Source organism: Gavialis gangeticus, unplaced genomic scaffold (genome assembly GCF_001723915.1).
Source record: "Gavialis gangeticus isolate Ggan-Ray unplaced genomic scaffold, GavGan_comp1, whole genome shotgun sequence".
NCBI classification, from domain to species: Eukaryota; Metazoa; Chordata; order Crocodylia; family Gavialidae; genus Gavialis; species Gavialis gangeticus.
The window spans coordinates 7,119,359-7,129,946 of NW_017729005.1; the positions used below are offsets into that span (position 1 = coordinate 7,119,359).

General features: G+C 40.9%; 1 protein-coding gene across 3 annotated transcripts in view; it reads right to left on the reverse strand.

The window, feature by feature from the left end:
* The window catches only part of SKAP2 (src kinase associated phosphoprotein 2), a 226,835-nt gene that overhangs the window by 79,485 nt on the left and 136,762 nt on the right, over positions 1-10,588 (reverse strand). For all 3 annotated transcript variants that reach the window (XM_019508620.1, XM_019508622.1, XM_019508621.1), the window contains 2 exons: positions 7,855-7,932; positions 6,154-6,237 (listed from right to left, as the gene is read on the reverse strand). In XM_019508620.1, coding sequence (XP_019364165.1) covers positions 6,154-6,237; positions 7,855-7,932 — 162 coding nt within the window. The remainder of the gene's footprint in view (positions 1-6,153; positions 6,238-7,854; positions 7,933-10,588) is intronic.

Sequence of the window (10,588 nt, forward strand, 5' to 3'; positions counted from 1 at the left end):
CCCCCCCCCCACTGGTGGCAGCAGCAGCAGGCCCATGGGGTGCTTATGGCCCACGCAGGTGCAGTTGCCTGGCAGTGCGTGGCTCCAGCCAGTTTCAGAAGCTGCACATGGTAGCAAGGAGCAGACTCAGGCCAGTCCACTTCTTAGTGTGCAGGGCTCACACGTAGCTCCCAGGACTTATGCATCACCAGGGGGAAGCCCCGCACGATGGAGCCAGCTGCCTTCCCCGCTCCCTGCCACCATGTGCAGCTCCTGGGACTGTTGGGAAGTGGGGCTCCTAGAACAATTGGTTCAGAAAATTGTTCCACTGGACATTAAGGAACACCTCTCTGAGAATATGGTTAGAGGAGAGGCCCACAGACAGACACAAGCATAACAGCCTGAGCTCTAGCCCAGTCAGTGCTGACCTTAGCACCTGTTATTGTTTTAAAGAAGACGACATTTTTCAGTAAGTAGCTGATAAGTGCAAAGTTAAGGAGAATTTTGAGTTTGGGGGTATGATCAGATATAAAGAGCAGCAGTCATTTAACAAGCTTACTCTCACCCTTACTAGCAGGCCAATCCACTCCCAGCAGCACTTGAAGCCCAAGTTGACTGCCAAGGGAGCAGGGAAAAAATCTAATCTCTTAAATAAAGAGCTAACCATTTCATAATATTGTCTTACCAATTCTACCTCTGGCTACGTGGTCACATCGGTTGTTATGTAAAATCAAAAGATGCCTTTCCTAATGTATTAATAGAATCTGTTGCAAATTTTCTGCTATGGGGAACATTCATCAGCACTGCAGTTCAGAAAGTCAGTTTTGTCTTTGCTAATCTTATTTCATGTCAGCCCTCTCAGGATGGAGAACTTTTACCTACAGTCTTACTGAGCAGGAGTTGGAAACTTACAGCCCACAGGCATATGTGGACCATGGAACTACCAGATCCAGCCTAGAACCAGTGGATGCCTGCAGATGTGCAGAATGCCTGCTCTGACTTGCTGTAATTACGGAACATTGGAGCAGTCTCATCATCTTATGTATTCAGTGTCCTTGTGCTTCAAAATGGCGGCAGGATCATTTTAACTAAAGTTCATTGAACGAGCTTTAATTAAAACTGCCACCGCTACTATTTTGAAGCATGGCATGCTGAATACATTAGATGGTGCAGGCACTTTAATTAAAGTGGTTCCTGAGACCCGCTTTAATTAAAGCGCCCCTCCTCCCCCCGGATCATGTGTAAAGACACCCAAAGGGCTTAGGCAGCACTTGGCTTCACCTACACAACACTACAGTTGAGCAGCTGTGCAAAGCAGCAGCAGCAGATGGGTTCTAGCTCTACCCAAGCTCATTTGTTCCAGCTGCCACCAGAAAAATGTTGCTGACCCCAGCTATTGAACATTCATTTTCTGCAGAGATAAATCACTGAAGCCTTCATTGGCAAAGCTCAAACTGTTCAGTTTTTGTCCTTCTCCAGTACTGATTCCATTGGGAGACATTAGCAGTTGTAGCAATGTCAGTCAAACAGCACTTCAACAGCTTTTCAAGATTCCTTCTCTCCTTCCCTGATCCTTGTCAAATTTGTAAGCATTACTTACATAGCCCAAGAATTGTAGTTGATTGGTTAGGTTAGCTGGAAGTCAAAATCTGCTGTTCCACCTCTGTTAATCAGACCACTGTACTCCATAAGTTGTGTAATCGCTAGGCTCTTAAAAATCCTCTTTGCACAGACTGCAAGAACCCTTCTACTGCCCTTCCAATGCCACCTCTCTCTTTCATCCAGAGACTTCCAAAAGATTTCATGTCCTTGGTGGGTTGCTCAGCCTACAAACAAAATCCAGGAACCCAGGGTGCTCTCCCCAAGACTGTATAGTCGAGAGGCATTTTGATGTTTGTTTAAAGTTAGTAGACACACACACACAACACAAAATCTACTTGCCACGATGTCTTTATCTCTTGCTAAAATGTCACCTATCATCTCTGGATAACTGAGCTTCCACATGAGAAAGGGTAACATGCTAGAAATGATAAAAGTCTTAAAATTGTGGCCTATTGATAAAAGCAGTATTGTGCAGGGAATTTTTTTTTTTTTTTTTTTACTTTTTCAGAATAATTACTTGATTTTTTTCCTCGTCCTTTGCTTGGTATTTTAGCTGAGGAGCAGAGGAGCAGGAGCAGAAAACTAAGAGATGTTCACAGAAAGACAGTGGGACTAGAAACTCATGGAGTACCCCTTCAGAATGATATCGGATAGGGCTGAGCACCCGCAAGTCTCCATCCAATCCCATAGCTCTGTACAGAATATCAAATGATGGCTGCTATGCAGTTTTCACCATAGATACAAATCCCTGTCAGAGTATTTAATCTTTCAGGTTCTTGCTCCTTTACCCTCTCCAATGTATCACCATAATCTGCAAATTGTTCAGGAAGTGGACTTGTCAGTGGCTCCCTGAAAGCTACAAAAACTGCATAGTTGTAGGGGCTGTGGGAAGCAAACAATCCTTACTCGCCTAATCTCTGTACAGCATTGCACCAAATGCAAGAAAGAAGGAGGAGGCAGGGAGAAAAAGAAGAGGGGTATAGGCAGAACACACTAAAAAAAAATACAGGTAGGTTCAATGGCAGTAAGCTATCAGCGGGACTATTCAGTACAATATATTTCTCAGTATTTCGTTATCCACAAAATGAAATGAGCAATTGATTGCTCATTAAAAATCACTGTGTGGCATGGATGTGACCACATATGGAATCCCTAATTTCCCTTGCTTCTCTTGACCCTGGTAGGTACTGGGGAACTAGCTGTGCACCAACAGAGATTTTGGGGGCCAATACCGATAGTTAATTTTTAAGTAGGCATATCGGTCAATATCAATCCAATTTCTGATACAGCTGCATGCAGCTGGCAAGTCTGTTGTGGTGGAAGGGGAAGAAAGGGACGTAATGGGGGCAAGTCAATGCCCCCCACAGTGAGGGACAGAGTGGGATTGGGGCAGAGCCACGGCTCGTCTAGGGGACACGGGGAGGGGAGGCAGCTCCCACCACTGCACGCACCCCAGGAGGGCATGTGCCCCCTGGAACTACACGGGGCGGGGCGGGGCAGGATGCAGCTGTGGGCTGGGGCTGTGCTGGGCTTTTCCCGGCAGGGTCTGGGCCAGGCTGCACTCAGGGTGGGTGGCAGCAGCAGCACTGGGAGGGGGGCTAGAGAAAACCAGGATCCCTGGTCATCTTGTTTTGTAGACTTGGATGACCAAAATATCTGCCACTCTTCCTTCTAAGCAAGGGAAGTTCCAGTTTTTGGAGCTTCCCACAGAAAACAACAGGGAGATTCCCAAACAGTGCAAAAGCACACTGCTATTCCCACTAATATATTAGTAGTTTCATTTTAATTATGGAAAAATGTGGATTTTGGGTTATTTTTTTTTAAATCCAAAAATTGGTGCCTTTTTTTTTTTTTTTTTAAATCGGAGAAAAATCGGGATCCCTGAATATGACCCATCATGCCTGGCTAAGTGTCCGGTTTCAAAAATGCTGGTCAACACATGAGGATAAGGCACCAGTCACAGTATGCAGCACAACTTCCAATCTGTTTTGTATGCTTTTGACATGCCTTCTACATTCAGCACCCTTATACATTTCCATAATTACCAACAGACCTTCCTGTCTCTCTCTGAAAGTCTGTCCCATGTCAAACATTTGGGGAATAGTCAGAAGTTATTCCTCCAAAGGATCTGTGTTTGTAATTATGATTACAAACAGCTGAGCAGTGTGCTGGGACAAGAACCTACATGTGATGACAGGTAAAGATAACTTCTGCCCATGCCAGAAGAAAAAAGGTCTCTCAATTCACCACAGATGAATTCCTGCTATCTGTTATACTAAAGGATATAGGATCCATACCTCAAAAAACTAGAAATTAGTACCAGTAAGTACAGGGATGAGGTAAGCAGAGATTAGTGTCCATTATCAACAACAACAACCACCACAGAGAGAGAAAAATACTAGTAGAGGAAAGGCAGCATGCTTGCCTCAAGCCTGCAGGCACACAACAATTACCTGCACACTCATGAATGTAGACATGCTCTGCAATATACACCCAAAAAGCAAGAAAAAAGCTGCAAAAACATTAGCAGATCAAAGGTCCTGCAAAATAACTGAAAAACAAACACTCAGAGCCAGCAAGACCATTTGATTGGCAAAATAAATAAATAGCTATTTCTAAAATATTACAAGAGCTAAAACGTATTTAATAAAGCACAGCCATCCAAAAATACTCAAGAAGATCCTATTTGAAGCTTGATCAATCTCAAAACTCCAAAGGATATAGCAAAAGATGAACTATTTAGCAAGCATATTTTAAATCTCTGGAAACACAAAGACAACATAAGCAGAGTAGGAAAAGGGAATTTGTAGCAGCCAAAGAATTGTACATGTAAATCCTTAGTGTACTGAGATAAGACAAGACCCAGAGGTCTATTTTTTTAAAGAAAGGAGATGAGTTTAGATGGGTCAGCACTATTTCAGAATGAAATATTTCAAACAGGATGAATGCTATAAATAAAAATAAGGAAGGAGGCGCACACACTTAAACTAAGACAACACCTAGGATTCAGAGAACAAGAAGTTGTAAATGTTGGGAGACATCTTAGAAGAAAGAGGCCATTCTACTTTGAAAGATAATTTTAAAATGCAATTATGAGATTCTATATAGTCGGCCTGACACTTCCGTATCAAATTTGGGGAACATAAAAACCTAATTTAGTAAACTAATAGCCTCAAAGTCAATTTTGAGGGGGATGGGGTGGGGAAGGGGATATCAGGCTTCTTTCTTTCATGCGTGTTCTCAAAAATACACTCAAGAAAAGAGTTTCTTTCCAGGGCTGGCTTTTATACAAGACATCAACGCAACTTGTACTCTGAACAAACTAAGGTGGAACTATGGAGAGAATCACAGTTTTTAGATAGTAATATGCTTTAGAGAAAGAGGTAGGAATTATTTTTGTAGTGGGGTTTTTGTTTGTTTGTTTGTTTTAAAGAAATCTAACAACCATTTATACCAAAAAGCACTGCCACTCAGTGGATTGAGAATAGAACTAAGCCAAAAACCTGGCTCTCTGACTGGGTCACAACATAGTCTCACCAGTAACCGATTCTTTTTGCCTTGGTTTTTCCATGTGAAAAAATTAGAAAACACAAATGTACAGGTGCTGAGAGAATTGCAGACTTTAGCTGGCTTTATAGGAGTAGATTAGGGTAAGCAAACCAAGCATTTTCAAGCAGTTGAAAGAAATAGGAACAGGGAAAGAAAAAGATTTAAGTGTAGTTCTGAACTAGCTTCATCTAGTCCAGTTGCAAAATGGTAAATAGGAGAACCACTTTCCATATTATCATCAAGGCCATTTTATATTATCAATGAGATAATCAAAGGTGCAATTTATTCTCAGACTGCTGTCCTTTTGCTCTAAATTTCAGTCTGAGCAGAGAGCCCCCCCGCAGCGATTTCCTAACCCCTTTTCTAAGTCTCTGGAAACGTGCATAAGATCTTTGCCCTGTAAGGATGGCCACTGGTTAATGAATTTAGTATTACAGAATGTAGCAAGTATAGAGCTTAAGATGACCTTTCTTGTTTAGGAATTCTAATCTTTTTCCTTTTTAAGTTAATAACCATTTATAACTTTGTAGGCTTATAACCATGTTATTATTTGTAACGTTCAGGTTTTTAACCATTTTGTTATATGCAATCATTTTTCCAGAACCTACCTTATTGTATGCAATACCAATACCTTTTTTTCACATTCAAAAATATTTTGTCAGTTGTTACTGGAATACCAGTTGTATGCACCACTACTATTGCTTAGTTCACATTTTACTTGCTATACTTACAAATTAAAATTTTTGTTATTGTTCTCTTATAGCCATTATTTTACACTACTTGTTTATGTTAGGATCTGAGGGACCAAAATAAGTTAAAAAAAGCTGCCCTATCTGGAGGTCAACAAGATTAATATTTCTGCAACTCAAAATGCAAAGCACTGTGCAAGAACTAATTGTTCTTTTGAACGATTCTTTTGCTTTTGAATTGAACTCAGTTTCCCAGCTGCCTCCTCTCCCCTAAAGCATTCTTATTTTTCTACACATTTAAAAACATCACATTTTAACAGTTTATAATACTTACCTTTGTCACTTCCATAATAATAGAAGACTGTCCTACTGAGAGCACACCAACGCTTTTGCCATTCAAAGCCAAGAAAACTGTGGTCTGCAATTAAACAATTCACATTTGAAAGCCTTTACTGCATACAATTTCACACAAATACAATGCACACTTCCAGCAGGTAGTGGAGAAGGTGCCTAGGTAAGAGACCTAAAACAAATGGTAAGAGGTAGACAGAGTGATTTGTAGTCAAGATTGATAACAGAGAATAAAAAGCAAGGTAGAACTAAAGGGAACTTGAAAGCGAGCAAAGGGTAAACCAGGACAGGGTCTACTGTGTGGTATTAAATAAGCCTGCCTCTCCCAGGGTGGGAGGAGCCATGGGAGAAGCCCCCATAGCTGCCCTGCCCAGCCCCATCCCCCGCCCGGCCCAGGCTTTGTCCTGGCACTTAAAAAAAATAAAATAAAGCTCTCTACTCACTGGCTACAAGAACGGCGATCCCCAGTGCCCCCCACTGTGTGTGGGGGAGGCTCTGCCATGAGCCCTCAGAGGCCCCAATCGCTGCTGCTGCAACTGGTGAGTGCGGGGCTTTATTTATTTATTTTTTTAAAGTGCCAGGAGGCTGGGCCTGGAAGAGCATCCATGGAGGCTTCTCCCACAGCTTCCCCCAGCTATGCCTGCCTCTGCCCTGGCAGGGGGAGCTGCAGGAGCTATATTCTGCTGCCACTTGCCCAGCTGGCGTGGGGAGGGAGGGTACGATGAAGTGCGGGGCAGGAGCAATGCAGGCACAGCTTACTCTGGGCAGCAGCAGGGCATAATGCCCACTCCCGGTGCTGCTGCACCCGCATCAGCGCTAGGAGCTGGGGCTCTGCCTTGCCGCTGCTTGCCAGCCAGCGCAGGTGGGGGCAGCAGCACTGGGAAGGGGGGCTATGCCCTGCTGCCACTTACCCCTTTCCCCCTGGAGCAAGCCGCACCCGCATCCCACCCCCCTGCTGGGTAAGTGGCAGCAGGGCAGAGCACCCGCTCCCAGCACTGCCCCTCACCACAGCTGGGCAGCTTGTCCAAGCCCTAGCCCCAATCCCTGCCTCCCCCATGCCCCTTCTCTTTCCCCTCCCCCAACACCAACAGACTTATCAGCTGGAAGCAGCTGTCAGCTGCCTGTTTAGTCTATGGCCAAATCTCCAAAAATCAGCCGAATTTTTCCAAATCGATTCACATGCTTTGAATCAATTCGGAGCTTTTACTTGGTCTAACAACTAAATTCAATTTCAGAGATTCAGTCTCCAAATCAGGCCAAATCTCCTCTGAATCAAATTAGTTAATGAAGCTTCGCACAGCCCTAGTATTAAATATGCTGAGACTGTAGGAAACTAGAATTGCCAGAACAGTAAGCATGTATTACAGTGACAATTCAAAAAGTATTAAATCAAAATAAATATAGATGGAATTAAAGCCAATTTCAGTATTTACACTCTTGAAGGACAATAAATCTTGGTGGTCACTGAAACATGAAGTCAACATGCACTCTTTAATGTACATCCTGAAGTACATTTAATGTACATCCCTAATGTACACCCTTTCAAAAGGATGGAAAGTCTCTAAATTATGGCTACAATTGGCCAACACTTATGATATTTTGATATTTGTTTCATCAACTATTATGCAATTTAGTAATGTAGACACAAAAACAGGCTAAACATTTTTCATGAGGTTTATTTTACCTTTTCTGCGCTTTTCAAGATATCCAGCCTTCAGAACAAACTGAAGATCCTGAGCTGCAATAGGAGGAAACTGGTTCCCTGAAAGAGAAATAAATGTTATAAACCACTATTTTTCAAGGAATTAATGCTCTGGCTTACCTTAATAAGATATATGACCAACTTTATTTCCACAATGCTAATGAGCTACTGAAAAAAAAAATGCAACTAATAACTACTAATCCAGTTTAATTTAACTGGCCAAAAAAACCTCACTAGTCTGAATGACAAAGCTGTTGCTTGTGTTGCTTTGCCAGTGCAGGGAGAGGAAAATTATAGCCATGTACCAGACCCCGCAAGCTTCAGGAAGAGAAAAAAAATCTGTACCAAATTTCCAGACTGGAAACATTTTGTGAATTATTTAAACATAGGAGGTATTAGCTTGCATCTGAAGACACACTGCTTAAAATGATCTGGAGAAGCAAACAATACTTTGAAGTGTCAGATACAACTGTAATTAAATTGAGAATTTAATTTTTGACAATAACTTCTCCAAAGGTCTTCCAAATAATATATTAGAAGAGCCTACAAAGTGAAGTGCACAAATTCATAGATTGTAAGGCTCGAAGGGACCTTGGAAGATCATCTGGTCCAGCCCCCTGCACAAAGCCACTGTCCCTACAAAGAAAAGAACCAAATGAAGGGATGACAACAAGTGAAGCTTGTTACTGGCAGAGAAGGCATATTTCATGCTACATTAAGAAGCACTGTTCAGAAAATAGATAATATAGATACTAGATTGAAAAGACAACCACATTGTTCAAATTTTCCAAACTGCTGCTGTGTTTTCAGGATTATTTTTTGATTTTGCATAGGAACTCAGCCATATCTTTGCAATGATCAAGATGGCCTATTGCTTTTCTTCCCATTGCCCCCACTGTTTATTTATACCTAGAAGTGTGAAATTAATTTGCTTTAAAAAAAAAAAAATTCTTCAGCATCTAGATTTCTAGTTTAATCTAAAATAATTTAGTTTCAAGTCCTCCCAAAACAGAATTTTTTTTATTTAAATTTCTACTATAAAATATAAAAGGCAGAATTGTGTTTAAGCATGCATAATGATTTACATATGTATAAACATCTCGTTTCCCATGCTGCTATTATATACCATAAAAACCTAAAGCCCTAACAGGTCGTTGGAGGTAATAACCGTTACTTCTAAAATACGTTTAAGAATCACAATGGTAGTTTTGCACTACAACTTATAACTACCCATAGTCTTTGTTGTAGGAAGTCAACACGTTCTTTAAAATTATTCACATAATCCTGTTAGTTCTAGAGCAACTTCTGTGTTAAATAACCACTTAAAATATCCTATTTAGATTAAAGAACAAATTTGCACTACACCAAGTTAAATACCTTCTTTGCTAAGTAACTGAGGTCTGTTAGGCTCTTCAGTAGTCATTTAAAACCAAATTTACTATACACTAATCTAGATCTTGGTACTCATTTTGTTAGTAAAACTTGTATTTCAGATGAAAAGAAGGTAATAAAATAACAAGAGCAAATGAAGTACTGAAGGGTATACAAAGAAAGCATACCAAACATGAGAAGATATTCCTCAAGATAATCCCAACATTTCTCCAAAAGAATAAAAAGAAGTCAGACTTTGTAGTAGATGCTGTATTAACATTCTAGCTATTGAAAAATTATGTATTCATATTTTAGCCTATTTATTTATAAATATTTTCTTGTTAATATCCTCACCACACTAGGTACATTTTAACTAGGTACACTTTAACTTTGAAGGAATTTTTGACCAACATGATAAAAGCAAACTGGTTATATGTATATAAGTCTACACTGTTATAATGGGTTCCATTTGCAGGTAAATATGCAACCACGATGGAAGCACATTTAAGAATTTAGCACAAGGAACTCTACTCAAACCAAAAGCAGAGTCTCAACAGTGTAGAAGACATATCCATGTCAAAATAAAATGAATCTGACTGCTGTCCAGGAGGTGGGGGAGGCAGCTGCATTTTCCAGAGAGACATGTTGTGCTTCTTTAAATTAGTCTTTGGGAGGCATCAGTGTGCAGCACTTTCAGCTCTTGCTCAGAGTAGGGCTGGTCATAAAATGATCCTGACGTTGAATTACTAGAGATGGGGGAAGGGCAAGAGCAAACTCTTTTGAACAAAAATGGTTACTTCCTGTTAAACCTATTTCTTAAGTTCAAGATCTTCAACAAATACTTGGTTCCAATTTTATTAATGTATTTCTTTATTTTAGTGAGGAAAGAAGGCTTGCAGGGAGTAATTTAGTGCCTATGACTATCTTTAATGGCTTAGACGAAAGTTCAGACTACACACCAATTGCATCCTTGTGGTCTTTGCTGGTTGCCAGGTCACTGCTAACTGCAATGGTCTGCATTCCAGAAGGGACAGCCACAGTTGAGAAAGCAAGTTTGAAACCATATTCATTTCACACAGGGTCCTGATTGGAAGGCTATAAGAAATGGCAGAAGCAGGGTCTTCTGGTCTGGAAGCATGCCATGGGAAGAAAAGCCTCTCTTCTTTCCTTCTCATTCAAAAATGTACATCCCTGCACATGCTATAAAAGGATTAGGTGCAGAAGTTTTGTGAACAAGGTCTGTCCAAAGTTATGGATAGTGGAAACACAGATACTTGTCAACTGCAAGCTGATGGAGAAGTCTTATAACAGCAAAGGAATGAAAAAGAAGAATAAAAAAAAAAAA